At 44.3% G+C, this 14,578-nt stretch overlaps 1 protein-coding gene across 6 annotated transcripts in view; it reads left to right on the top strand.

The window, feature by feature from the left end:
• LOC117902203 (semaphorin-1A) overlaps positions 1-14,578 on the top strand; it is a 113,113-nt gene that overhangs the window by 64,296 nt on the left and 34,239 nt on the right. For all 6 annotated transcript variants that reach the window (XR_004649381.1, XR_004649382.1, XM_034813420.1 and 3 more), the window contains one exon: positions 5,927-6,023. Coding sequence is in view for 4 of the 6 variants with exons in the window: in XM_034813420.1 (XP_034669311.1) it covers positions 5,927-6,023 (97 nt within the window). In the remaining 2 variants the exon portion in view is untranslated. The remainder of the gene's footprint in view (positions 1-5,926; positions 6,024-14,578) is intronic.

Raw genomic sequence — 14,578 nt, 5'->3', positions numbered from 1 at the left:
AGCGACACAAAGTACGAAGTTCGTCAGCATTCAACGCTTTCTCAACATCTTTGCCGCCTGCCCCCCAGCATTTAATTTAACATATTTCCCTCGATGAACTTTTCCGCCATCAACTTGATCCACATTAAACTTGATATGTACACTCGTAAAAGGCAACTTCGCAACGCATCCTGATGCACATGTCCGCTGTGCATCCTGCGTGTGGGGAAATTCTTCAACTTTCGCTGGGTTCTGGCCCTGCAGCCCACCAAGCACCTGGGCAATTGGTTACGACAATTTGTTGTCATTAAGGAACCCAGACTGTGGCGCAAGTGATGTACCAACAAGCCGCAGCATCACCCGACACCAGAGTATCTCTGGTGCTCTCTCGTCCTGTTGCTCCTGGTTGCTTGGTCTTAATGAGAGTACGCGCGTATCCTTTGCGTATCAGGATGCCGAACGCGAAGAGCGTAAATAAATGCAAATAATACAATAATACGTCAGTCCCGGATGCTGCTGGCTTCGCTTCTCCTTCAGATGTGGCGGCGGCTGCCGCCATGCCACGTCTGCAGTGCCTGGTTCTGGCGTTAATTGCTGCATAAATGGCGTGTAGTTCATATCCTGTCACATTTCGTGGCATCCGCAGGGCGTGCGAAGGTGCTCGAACTCTTTCGGCCTAAATGAATTTAAAGGCCTTTATGGCTATGGCTATGGCGCCACATCCCCCCGCTCCATGCCCACGCTCAACGTATTTCTCGATTAATTTAATTTTATTCGAGGCACGCACTGCATGGAAAATCAACGCCAGGTGGTGTCTTGTGCCACACAGGGTTGCATTTGGCATTATCATTTAATTATATTAATGTTGCGCAGCTGCCGCCAAACAAATTCCACCGCCATTTATAGAATTAGTTTTTGTCTATTTTGGCAGCAAATGCAAATCCCGCTGCTGGTTTTTCCGCATTTGATAAATTGTTGATGAATTTCCGAATGTAATTGGAAAACGATTTGAAATTTTAATGACAGTGAAAAAAGGCAAAAACATTTTCCCAGCCATGCCCCAAAGCTATTTATTTGTGGTTTGCTTTACTTTTTTGTGTATCTTTTCCACCCAAAAGAAAATATGTGGCAGGGCGTGTGGCGGCTGTCATCACACGAGACGAGGCGGCAAATAAAATTGATTTGGTCAAAATTGTTTGCATTCAAAAGCGTCACAGCGCGGGGCGGGGCATGAATAAAACCAATATCATGGGTACCATAAAATACGCGTATTCCCCCAGTGGGATTGGGGATGGTTTTCAGTGATTTTTTTCTCACTTAATATTCGTGGGGGACAGGACAGAATATTTAATAGGATAATTTGTATGATTTGTGATTGTGTCGACCGTGATAGAATGCGATTGGGGGGAGTGTGAGAGAAGGAAGAGCCAACGCTTTGGGGTATGACAGAGCAGAATTAATCGATAAGTAAGCGGATTATGTAAACGATACCCAAAGTATCGATAAGTACAAATGAAATCTCGCCGGTTTCCCCAGTGGATTTAATCTTCGGTGGATTAGTTTACACGAAGCTGTATCGGATTTTCCCCCTCGAAATGTTAGGATGCAAACTTCAGCAGAAAATAACATAAATAAGGTAAATCCCACAACAAAAAGCCAAAGCAAATCAAACAAACATTGCAGTTACAGCTGAGAGATACATACACATCGACATGAGCGGAGACAGGAGGGAGGTGCTGCCGATAAGCCCAAGGATGGCACAAGGATGATAGCGGAACAGAGTCCTTCCTTCAGACCAGCGGCATTCATTTCAGATTTCATTTTTGGGCCGTCCCAATGATTTTTTCATTCTCTGGGCTGCCTTTTGCCGTTTGCTCTCAGGCTCTATCTCTTTCTTGCGCCCTGCACCTGCACCTGTCTCTTTCTGCCGCACTCGCTGTGACTGTGTTGTGGCTCTTCCTGGCGTCTGCCTTTTGTGTGTCCGATTCGGTTCGGATTCCGATTCCGATTCGGATTCTGTCTGGTCTGGTCTGGCCATTTGATGTCCTCCTCTGTCGACCGTTGGCGTTCATTTCAATTAAATGCAAATCTCAACGAGGATTTTTTTCTTCGTTATTGTTGCCGCTTTTTTCTTTGCGCCTCTCTGGATAGAGATGTGCGGCTGAGGGGACTGGAGAGGTGAGTTGTGTGTCGAAACGCTGGCAAAAGTCGTGGAATGTTTTTCACGCATCGCTGCATTTTGTTTTCCGGCAAGTGAAGCCGCCGCCGCCGTTTTTCCTTTTCCTCATCACACGCTCCTTGCCGTATTTTCGTTTCCGCATTATTTTTTATGACGGCATCCAGGGATTTTTATTTGGTTACCCCAAGGGCCTGCGACTGGACAAGGTGAAATTTTACTCAATAGAAATGTTCTCTCTCTCTCTGCCGGTTGGATGGCCAAAATGAAGATTATTTTATTTCCTGCAGATACATTTTTGATGCATTTTAAAGCTCAAGAACCTGCCAGAGCCAGAGCCAGCGCCCGAGCCGCCTCTGCCGTAAGTTTTTTCTGTGCACCGGAAACTTTTATTATTGACAGACTCACAGACTCGCTCTCGACTTTCTCTCGCTCGCTTGCTTCCTTCTAGCATTTCTCTGGGCAGCACTAAAAGCAACATTTGGCTTGCATTTTTGAGCACGGTTTTTGCATATTTAATGTTTGCATTGTTGTCTGCCTGCCGCCCCGCCCCGCCCCAACAGTTTCCGAATGAAGTTTCACCTGTGTGTGGGGAATGGTCATCACACCATGTCGGGTAGAGGCATTTATCGCTTTGCGTTGCGGTGCTGCAAGTTCTGCCCGTACAAATGAAAAATTCGTTAAGAAAATATTTAATAATCAGCTTATTTTGTACCGCTGCCATTCGTTGCCGGCTCTTTGTGTAATTTGTGTAGGAAATTGTCGAGGAAATGCCTTTGCACGGAGCAGAGAGCGAGAGGTGGTCCTTTTTCTGGTTCCTGGTCGGAAGTTGACCATTAAGTTGGTTGGTTCTTGCACGGTCACGTCCCGCAAGTCAATGTCAAACATGGAGGACTCGGCTCTGCGACTCTACAACTCGACTCTGGGGCTCTGGCGAATTTTGTAGATTTTCGTACGTCAGCCGGAGGAATTTTATTTTATTTTTTTTGTATTTTTGTGTTGAATTTGCATAATTTTCGAGCAGAGGCGGCAGTCAGACATAGACGGTGGGTCCCATGTCCAGTTGATTAAAGTGATAGACTCTGTTCTGTTTTTATTTTGCATTTCCCTCCTCTATGTTTTATTTGTTCGGCTGTCGTCTGGCCCGTTGTCCTTTGTTCATGCATAGTCCATGTCCATAGACGTGTGCACCATGGGAGGACTATGGGGAAAAGAGGAATTGGATCTGGGACCACCTCTGTGTGTTACCCCCACCGTGGTGCTTTTTTCGAGTTTGCAGTTTACTTTTGTGCAAAGTCAAGGTAAATATTAGATTTTTGGCTGTGGCATTTTTCCGCTCTTTTTCGGGGTTCCAGTTTCCCAGCTTTGGCAGTATCTCTGTGGGTTGGCTGGTGCTCTCTCTCTCTCTCTCTCTCTCCCTGTTTGTGTGTGTGTGTCGCTTGTATTGTATGTGTGTAGATATAGGTAAAATAAATATTAGCTTACAATTTTGGGCTTACAAAGTTTTGTTGGCCAGGTCGACAAAAAAGGCCCGCGGTGGCATTAAGCAAAAAGTTGGACCTGGCCAGCATAAAGCGTGGTCCAAGGAGCATGCAGCAGCGGGGGGTGAAGCGTGAATGGGTCTGCGGCAGTGAAGCAACAAATGAGAATGATTATCATACAAATGAGAATGGAAAGGAGCCTACAAATAGAGCATGGGGCAGGGTACATTGAATCAGGGAGGGGAATCGGTGGTTACCAAAGAAATGTAGCAAGACTTGAGCTACAATTGAGCTGCATTTATTTTTAATAACTAAAATATGGTTGTTGTATTAATATGATTTTCTGCAATATTATTTATGTTAAATCCTTTCCAATTTTGCCATACAAAATGCGTCCACAAGGCCTTTTCCTTAAAGCATTCCAAACATTTGTCCAACATCTTCTCGCCTGTTCTGTTTCTCCTATCTGCCTTTTCCTTTTCTTTCTTGTATACCCCATATCCGCAGACTATTTCGCTCTGTTATCTGGCTCCCTCTTTGCTGTTGCTTTCCTTCTCTATCTATCCGTCTTTTCCTTTGGTTTTGCCCTGAGACATTCTTCATGTTTTGTCTGCTTTAATTATTTTTTCATTCTCTGTTTTCCTTTGGCGACTTTCTCTTCAGCTTTTGTTTTCCTTTTCCCCTTTTCTTTCTTTCGCTTCCGTCGTGTTTCTTTTTGCAGTGCTTGTTGCTTTTGTTACTTTTAATTAAAGCGAAACAAAATTAAAAAGAAAATGTCGCTTCATTTGTACAACTTTCGCTGTAGTTGGCACACCCCACACTCCACTCCTCCACCATGCACCACACACCACCTCGCCCCTTTGGAGGCTTCCCCTCACAGCCCTTGCAGTGTCTCTTTTCTGTTGCCACATGTCCCATGTGTCACGTTAAATGTCAAACAAACAAAAGGCTTCTTCTGTGCCGCGCATAAAAGCTCCTTTTTTTCTACCCATTAATTTTAGTATTTCTCTTTTTCAATTTTTCATCCGACAACCCATTGAAATGAAAAGTGGGCGGACACGGGCAAAAAGGGAGTCCAAATGTACTTTCAATAACCAGGTAGCGCACCCCCCTGCGTAACGTACCCCAAAGCCATGAAAAGCGCTTCGAATGAGGGCAGAAAAACCAAACCGGGGGAGAGCCCCAAAACTTTTTTACTCTTTTGAGGTTGACCCAACATTTGGCTGTTAAAAGTTAAAAGCCCTCGGAAAAAGCGAAAAAGTTGACGCAAAACACACACACCACACACTGGAAATTAAACTGCTGCAACATCAACGAGCGAATGTCTAATGAGTGGCACAGGACACACGTCACGCTGTTAAATAGATAGAATTCGAGGTTAATGAATGTTTATAATGAATAAAAGATTGCTTTGATCGGAGTGCAATGTAAACGCTGATTACCAGCTTCAATTCAGACATTGTATCAGCCAGAGAGCATCACCTTTACTTTGTAATCCCTTGTGGAGTCGTTCCACCTCCTGCTCTTTGTTGGCTGTATCGGACAGACAGACAGATAAACCGGCTACAGTTTGTGGCAAGTGACAACCATCAACGTTTTTTCCCCATCCCCATCCCCATCATCCCCATCATCATCATCACAGTGGGTACAAAAAGTAAATGCGAATAGCCAAAGTAAACAGCTGACAAAAACTTTACTCCTCCCTGAAGGACCAAAGCGGGGACATGATGAGGTGGCTGTGGCTGATGCTGTTGCTAAACGGGTGGCCATTCTTTGTGCTGTTGCTGCCCGCATTGCCCACTTACCGCTTGCCCCTCACCCCTTACCCCTTACCGCTTGCCCCGAAGTCAGCACTGCTCTGTGGACTTTTTTGCATATCAAGCTAGAAGGATCTTCTGCACTCTCCAGTCGCCATTTCCATACCCAACTTCTGCTCTTTGCCGCTGACTCTGTCTCTGTCCCGGCAGCTGCATTGTTTTCCTGTGCGACGCCATTTTGCAGCATTTTACTTGCCGTCTCTTGCTCCCTGTTTCTGTTTATCCCTGCTCCTCTTTTTCCATTCTCCTTTTTCCCTTTCTTCTCGACTGCTTTTTGTCGCCTTTAACGCCGCCTAATTGCCTAATTAGGCATTTGCATGCTGAACCAAAACCATCTCATCTGTCTTCCATCTACCAGCTTCCACCTCCAGCTCCACCTTCCTGGCAGCCCAATTTATTCGGAGTCAGTCCTCCTTTTATCCTGTTGTCTGATGCAAATTTTGTGTATAACTTTTTCGCTCTCTCTTTTGCAGGTCCCGAAGATATACTGAAATTTCTGGGAAACGAAAGTGTTGTGGATCACTTTAAGCTCGTCACCAAGGATGGCAACAGTCTGCTCATCGGTGCCAGGTAAGTGCTTTCTTTTTTTTCTATACTTAAAAGATAAGTGAGAGTTCAATTTACTCTTCTATATTTAATATTGCATATTTTCATAAGGGGTAGAGCTTTTATTAGTAGAAGTTACCTGCTGACATCTCATGCTTCACATGCAACAGTTCATTGTTCAAGTTTTGTGCCCCCATATCCTCCTGCATAATGTCAATTCCTTCGAGTGCATGGTGTACACTCATCGTACATGCGTGTATTCGATGAGGGTCTGCTTGAGAGCATTTGTTTAACACGTTTAAATGAAACTCCTGAACGGGCGGATAGAGATTGTGGGGAGGATAAGACTAGGAAGGAAATGGAAGTGAAAAATTTCACATAAAGCAAACTTCAATTTACTTTTCGCACACATTGTATTTAATTTAAGTAGAAGATACGAGTGGGAGTATGTTCCCATCTACCAGGATGGTAGATATGTATGCACAAACAGGACCAACTTTCTCAGGGCCAAATATGAGATAGAAGAGCACTTTGGGTTGGGGTCGAGGCAACTTTGCTTTGATTTTGCAACACACACACACACAGGAAAGGAGAGAGCGAAAGGAAACGAAAACTTTTGCAGCAGGTGGCCCTAAGATATGAGGAAATGTGCTAAAGTTTCCAGTAGTTCCAAAGACTTAAAGGGTTGGCTGGCAGGCTTGCACCGGGGAGGGGGTTGGGGTTGTCCTTTCGGTATTGTAAATTTTGTCGCTGCCAGAGACCGCAAAAGATGCTTACTGCAAATTTAGGGTTTGTTGAGTTTATTATATTCCGCATAGACAATGCCACCCAAACACACACACACACACACACACAGAGGCAAGTGCAGCTGGTGACACACATATTAAAATGTTGCATACTTTTTGTGTGCTCAGCCAGACATAATAAACTTGCCTGCTCCTGGCTGTGTGCTCGAGGAATTTGTGTGGCAAAGGAATGCGTGCAGCTTGTAAGACAAGACATCAACACACACACATATACACACAACCTAAACCCTTAGCCCATCGCCTACACATCGTTTTCTCACTTGTGCAGGCTTTCTTTCAGTCTCCGAAAAACCCCAGAGGACGGACGAGTCGAGTGCAAAACTTGGCAAAATATTTTGTAAACAGTTTTTGGGTTATTTATTAAATAGAAAATCTAAAAAATAAAACGAAAGGCTAGCGAACGTATTTCTTGAGAGTTTTAATTGAAGTTATTTGATATAAGCAGCCCATCTCAGCTGCAGATAGTTTCGAGTCATTCAACAAAATGTATTTATTATTTTTTGGTATGCATTATTTGTTCTCAAGCTGAAACAATTATAAGTAACCATTTTACGTGCATAACAAAGAGCGCTTTGCAGGCTCTTACGAATTTTAGATGTTGTGAAATGCAAATTAAAATGCTATCTAAAAACCAGACTAAGTTGTGAGAACTTTAACGACCTTCATCCGCGTCCTCCTCTTTCGCTTCCTCTTACGTCAGTAGAGCAATTTACAATAGAAAGATAATGAGGCAGCAAAATGCGAAAGCATAACCAAAAGCAGGAAAATTAAGTGGAGACACAACCCCCCACCCACACGCACACAAACGTACGAATGGAGTTGCAGTGGTGTGGGTTGTGTTGAAGCTTCTCAGCTTTTTTGCACGCTTGAACGAATTTGTATGCCAGCGATGTCGTTGCCAGAGTTGCCACTTACGTGATTAATGGATTTTTAACAAGTTACACACACACACACACATACGAGCACACGCATTGCGGAAAAAAAGAGGAAAACGCACAAACACACACAGTCGCACATGTTCGGATCCACTTATCAGAGACCCCAAAAAGAGTCAAAGTAACCGAAAGAGAACCGAGCAGCGATGGGGGGCGACTGCTGGTGAAAGCCAAAAAGCGCCACGTGTGCACACACACATGTGTAGCTCCATCTGCATCTGTGTTTGTGTGGCGAGGTTCTGGTTAGGGGTCTCGTGCTGCGTGGAATAGGGGTAGAAATCCTGGAACGGGATGGGGAGCCCAACTAAACTAGGATGACAGGCGGAAATGCGAATGTGACACGCGTTTTGCATGTGAAACGTCAGGAACAATGTAGAAGAAAACAGAAAAAAATAGAAAATTCTACAACGAAGTTGCTGTGCCGCTCCGCTCCCCCCTGAGTGCCTACCTGTATGCCCCTTCACATTTCCTGTGGTGTTGCAGGCACCGTGTTATGGCTGCCGGCACCTGATGTCGGCCCATGTCAAAGGCAATTCAAGAGTTTTTCAGTTGCCCCCAGAGCAGTAGGCAGATGTGTAAATTAATTGGTTGAGAAATCGATTGAGAAACCAATTATGAAGGTTGTGTGACTAAACAAAAAAATGTCGCTATTTTTCATGCCTAAAATATATTCCATCGAAATCATTAAAACAAAAGGAGAAAGGAGAAAGCTTTTCCCGACTTTTAGCAGATATTTTTTGCTTTTCTTGTAGATATTCCTAGAAGTGGGAATATAATCGTAAATTTCTAATTTAAAAAGTTTGAAGCCCACTTAGCTGCTTCGATGCGAATTCCTGGCTTAAACTTTCAACTCATTATTGCAGACAGCTAATGTTGCTGGTGTTGTTCCTGTTTCCTCTTGCTCCTCTGGTGACACTTATGCAAATTAGCGGGAAATTGCTGCCTTGAGGCAGGGCCCCACCCCTTGCTGCAGTGCCACTGGCAAATCGGGGTGGCCCGTAATTCAGCGGTAAATTTTCGCTCCAATTTCGGGCTCTTTCTAGTCGGATCTACTATACGTAGATAGCTTCTCCGTCCTGCCCTGCCCGCCTGCCTAAGCGCTCAACATGAAAATTGGGTTAACACATTAAGATGGAAAATATGTGGCAACGGTTCCTTCGGTTCACTCCGCTCCATTTTCTACGCTTCCTTCGTTTCCTTCGCTGCTGTTGTCGCTGTCATTGCTCCGCGCACTCCATTCCATTCCATTTCGTTACCCTTTCCCTTTCCCTTTTCTCGCTTCCATTTCTCAGGTTGGCAGGCAATCGAATGAATCGCGACAAAGGCGGAAATAAAATTGCTAAACGAACAAAGCAAAAAAAAAAAGAAGGAGAAAAACCGTTCTGTTGCCTAACGGTACGAGTGCTTGATTCATTCGCCATCTCCCTCTAGCTCTCGCTGTGGCTGTCGCTGTCTCTTTTCGCTTCTGCTCTCCTCTGTCGCATTCTGCATTCGTGTGTGCTCCATATGTCAGCCTATCTTTTGGCTTTTAGCGTCTTTTTCAACGCAATGGAATGCGAATGCGAATGTGAATTGGGCTCCGAGCTCACAGTGGGCCTGAGAAGCCTCAAAGAGGGAAAGTAAATTTGATTTAAAAATGAAAGAAGTAACTTTAGGACTACTTATGAGGAACTTCACGTTGAGAGCTTAGCAATTTAGTAACTATTGCTACAAAATCTTTAGACTCTAATTATATTTAATTTCTTATATCAACTTACAAGAAATCTGATGTGGAAAATAAACTATAATTAATTTATTTACTTTTATTCTTTTTTTATACGTGTTTAATTATTATATTTACGTTTATATTAATTAAACCCTTTTTTCTGTACCTAAATTGTGTGTGTAATTCCACTGTCACTGCATTGCATTTGGCAATTTCCATTTTGTATGCAATTTTCTTTTTTTACGGCAGTTGGCACTGAGGATTCTTTTACACTCACTCACAGAAGTATGCACACACACAGACGCAAACACTTTCATGGTGGGGTGTCCATCTTTTATTTCATTTCGTTCTGGCTCTTCTTCTGGCGTCAGGCAGGATCTGTTTGTGGGGTGCCTCTGCGCCTTTGCGCCTTTGTGCAACCGCGCAACAATCATTTTTGCACCGCGAATTCATTTCCGTTTGCGCTCGTTCTTGTCTATATGCATGTGGCCTGTGGATGCGTGCCTGTGCAACAAAAGTCCGCTAATTTTGGTGGAGATTTAAGCGCCACTCTTCACTGAAGTCCTTTTTTTTTGTGCTCGAAAATTGCATCAAGTTGCGGTAGCAAGTCATCCGCCTCTGAACGGATTGTAATCAACGGCTATCGTCCCGTACAATGAACATGCTGAAGGATTCCATTCCCAATTGAATTGTTCAGCATAGGTTCTAGTGCCTAGTCCTGCTGGTTCCATCTCCTATGTATGTACATGCATTCAGCAGGTCGTTGAGTAAAGCCTCATTTTTGCCTGCCTGCCCGTTCATTGTTCGACAATGGGCCATTGTCTACGCCTTAGTGAAAGATATTGCCCAGCAAGTAGTCGGAATGCACAATGGATTGCTGCGGCGCTATAATCGTTAAAGCCTATTTTTTGTGTGCGGAAATAGGTTTGGCGCACAGGATTTAACGCATCTAAGGCGCGGCATTTGCCTTGAAACAAATAAATTGAGCAAATCAATGGCAAACATTGAAACATTTCAGACTTCAGATGACAATGGAGTACCGCTCTGTTTATTACCGGAATAATACACTCAAACACTGCCTCATTCCCGTTGCATTTCCATCGATTTCAATCACAAAATGCCTGCACACTCATTGGGAAAATGGAAAATGTCATGGCAGAGTCGACCAAATTAAAATTGACCCAAGGAGTAGTTAATATTTTATGTGGTTGGTCTGTGGGATAGGTGGGGTCGGGGCTGGAGTGGTTTGGGGGGCCTAATCATGCTTATGAGACCACAAGCATTGAATGATGAAATGCAATTTGCTTTGTCATGTTTGCCTGTGGGTGGAAACGTGCCGAAGCCCATCCATCGCTCCCATTGCCAGACTACGAGTGGCCTGGGGGGCAGAGTTCAAATGCTTCCACCTGGTTAACAACTCTCGCAGCGTGTGTGTGAGTTGTGTGTGTGTGTGAGTTGTGTGTGTGTGTGTGTGTAAGCGCGGTGCTGCAACTGCAACTGCAAACTGAAGTTGTGGCCCGCTCAGTTGATGTTTGAAGCTCAGTCACAAGGCAATTCACATTTGGGTTTTTGGCATTTGACAGTTTCGACATTTTCCTGTTCAACCCCTCAGCCCAGTGCACTGAGGAGGTCTGCAGTGGGGGGTCGGGGGTTGTTGCACAAAAGAAAAACCTTGGTCAATAGCATGGAAATTCAAACCGTCAACTGTCCCCGTCCCAGTCCCAGTCCCATCTAGGGATAGCGAGTGAGTGGATGCTGCCAGAGCGAGGTTATGGGACAACACTCTGTCCTGGAATCCCTGAATCCTGAATCCTCAATCCTCAATCCTGAATTGGCTTAGTCAGCATCATCGAATGATGTGGGGGGGAGTACGTACTGAAGTTGAAGTTGCAGCCCTGTAACCCTTCCAGAGTCAGAAAGTCAATGAAAAATGACAAAAGCTAAGCCCCCCGAATGTTGATGGATGTGAGGGTGCATCGCTTCAATAATTTTTTTACCCTGCAATGGCTGCCATTTCACAGACACATGCAGGATCTGAGATACAGTGGGATGCAAATGGCGGCGACAAACATAAATTTGCCCGCTTCATGGGAGGAACATGAGAAGTTTGCCTGATTTGCTTAGCTATTCAGAAAAGCCATTTACCGTTCTGTCAGCCTCCCTTTTGCCGCATCAGGCATCAGGCATCAGGCGGCAACGCATCAATGCATCTCTCTGGTGGGGAGTGTTCTTTTCTCTGATTGCCTCTGCGTATTCCTCTTTGGTCGCCTGATGACGTGAGACATTGAAAGTTGACTGCCGCTGGTGCTGGCACAGGCAGGAGATGCCAAGATCGAAGGGTCACCACCGACCACCGCACACATCCCACAGCCACTTCCTACCGTTTTCGGCATTACGAGTATTCATGAGGAGCTCCTGCAATTTGCCATCTCAATTGACAATGCAAAGGCAATTCATGGAGAAGCAAATGTCTTTTATAGATGGGAATAGCCAGAGCCTTTGCTGTGGTTATCCCTCAGTGGGTGTGGGACAGAGAATAATTCCCATTCTTCCAGGGTATATAATCTTCGTTGCTCAGAGCATGCAGCACACAAAAACTTTTATTCAAAGTGTTAAATTTATGCACATCTTCATTCATCTTCATTGGAATCGCATTTACATACAAGAATGCCATTCTGTGAATCCTAGAAAATTTCCGCAAAATAAATTCTTGCATTTCCATAGACATTTTTGCGCTTTGAATAAAACCCAATAATCAGGTGGCTCGTACGCGCATAAATATCAGAAATCAATGCGCAATGCCAATGATGGCTCGTAAAATTTAATCAAACATAAATGAAGCACAATCTGGGAGTGGGAAGAGGTTTTTAATCGTGCCCAATGTATGGAAAGAATATCATTTGCTTCGGGGTTTTCGGCTGCGGTTTGGTTTCTAGTCTGCGTATGAGTAATTCGAAATCTTATTTTCGCTTTCGTTCGCACTTCTTGGTGTGGGTCTAGACTCTAGACGCAAGTCAGCGAAGCTTCTTGCATTGTATTTTGTATTTTTTGTCTACACGACACTTTTTTGTGGGTCAAACCACAGAAATGGCGTCGGTAGCGATGGCGACATGAATTGTATACCCGTATCCCAGCTCCTGCCACCATCTTCCTTGGCCTCGTTAAAGGTGGCTGGCTTTCAATCTATTTTATGACAGACCCTCCACACACACTTTCTTCACTTTCGCCTTGCCCAGTTTCCAGCCCTATCTCCTTCCGCTCTTGGTCCCAGCTCTTCTGGCAGCACACCCTCGTTTGCTTCTTCATTTCTGAGAGCTTGTCGACCACAATACTGTTATTTATGTGGAGCTGTGGCTTTTGTTTTGCCTCTCTTTGCGCTCGGTTGATATTTGAAAAGGGTCGGGCTGGGTCCTTGGCCTGCGGGTTTCGCCAATGCCATTTGTGGTCCTCCTTGATGGCTGGCAACGCGGCTGATTTGTTTGCTCCTCGTTGGCCGACTAAAGACATTTTCCCCAACAAAAGAGAGGAGAGATTTTTAAACGAATCGAAATTTGTTTGCCCGCGAGCCGTGGAAAAGTGTCACGTATGTGAAGGGATTATGAAGGGATTTTGTTGTAAAGTTGATGAATGTTTTTTGTATTTCACTATGGGCAGCGGTATTCAACGCTTAGATGTTGCTTGATACTTACTATAATCCTCCCTACCTTATGGTTCATTTGATATACAAAGAAATTATGGAGGAAAGCAGCTTAAAAGCTGCCAAACAATTCGGCAGCATTTATATATGTATATTTAAATTCGTAAATTATCATAAATACCAGAATGTGCCACTTGGAAGCGTTGAGCATTGGGCATTTGCATTTGATTGGGTTTATGCAAACGCAAAACAGGCGCAAAACCACGAATCATTTTGAGGTTCCACGGGCAATGGCCACAAACCGCAAATATTTCAAACCATGGCCAGACATCAAATGCCTCCGACTGATGCCCGTTTCCGCCTGATTTGCCTAGTTATCGTTAACACACACACACACACACACATTGTGTGTGTCTGTACATGTGTGTAGATTGTGCAAACGTTGTGCAATTGCTTCCTGCATTTGCAGGTGTATCCTGCCATTAGCCCCAATTAGATGTTCCATTTATTTTCCACAGAATCCATCTCGCAAATATTCGTATTATTTTTCGTCAATATTATGATTTTGCTTAAAGCTCTAAAGAGGAATATTTAACCAGTTTTTGTTCTGTGAAATGTGAGAAATCTGCATACATTTAGATAATTGGAAATTGTTTGTGGTATTAAAAATATTTTTAAAATTCAATTAAATTTCGATTTCTAGTTCTCCATGTTGCAGAAATTCTTTCTGCACAATTTTGTGCATATTTCAGATAACATTTTTGTACATTTATTTCGCATAAATTCCCAATGTGGTATCTATTGCTGTGCAACATTCTTTCTGTAACATCATCCTGTGTGCTCTGTGCTGTGTGCTGCGTGCCTCATTATCGCACGACGTTTCATCTTGGCTAAACATAAACGTAAACGTTTTCATAGCACCGGAAGCCTCTCCCTCGCACACACACACACACACACACAGCAGTATTCCCTTTTATATTTGCCAACTGCATTTAAGCTGAATAATAATAAACTGGCAAAGCAGCGGCAACAACTACTCGCACTATGGGATAGCTGCTAAATGTGGAATGGCTGACAGCACGAGGGAAAGCAGTGAAAATCCTTGCGTAATCGTTGCCGTTCACTGCGTTTCGCTGCGGGTAAAACTACTGCAACGCCAACACACACACACACACACACACACAGAACACACACTTTGCCGTGTGGAAAATATTTATGAGCTCGGTTTTCACGCCAAATGCGTTCTTTAAAATGCTCAAACATCCAGGCAACCCCATTGCATCCGCCGGCAGAGCTTGCAGCGAGCCCACAGGCTGCCGCACCCTTTGCTTTTCCTGCTGCTGCTGCTGCTGCTGCTGCTGCTGCTCTTCCTCGCTTTGGCATTTTCCGCGACATTTTCACAAAACGTTGCATTTGTTGTTGCACATTGCATTAGTCTGTGTCTGTGTCTGTGTGTGTGTGTGTGTGTGCTCATGCGCCTCTATGTGTGTTAAGCA

Source organism: Drosophila subobscura, chromosome U, assembly GCF_008121235.1.
Source record: "Drosophila subobscura isolate 14011-0131.10 chromosome U, UCBerk_Dsub_1.0, whole genome shotgun sequence".
In the NCBI taxonomy this organism is placed as follows: domain Eukaryota; kingdom Metazoa; phylum Arthropoda; class Insecta; order Diptera; family Drosophilidae; genus Drosophila; species Drosophila subobscura.
The sequence above is the reverse complement of the archived record's forward strand: the minus strand, read 5'-3'. Positions and strand labels throughout refer to the sequence as shown.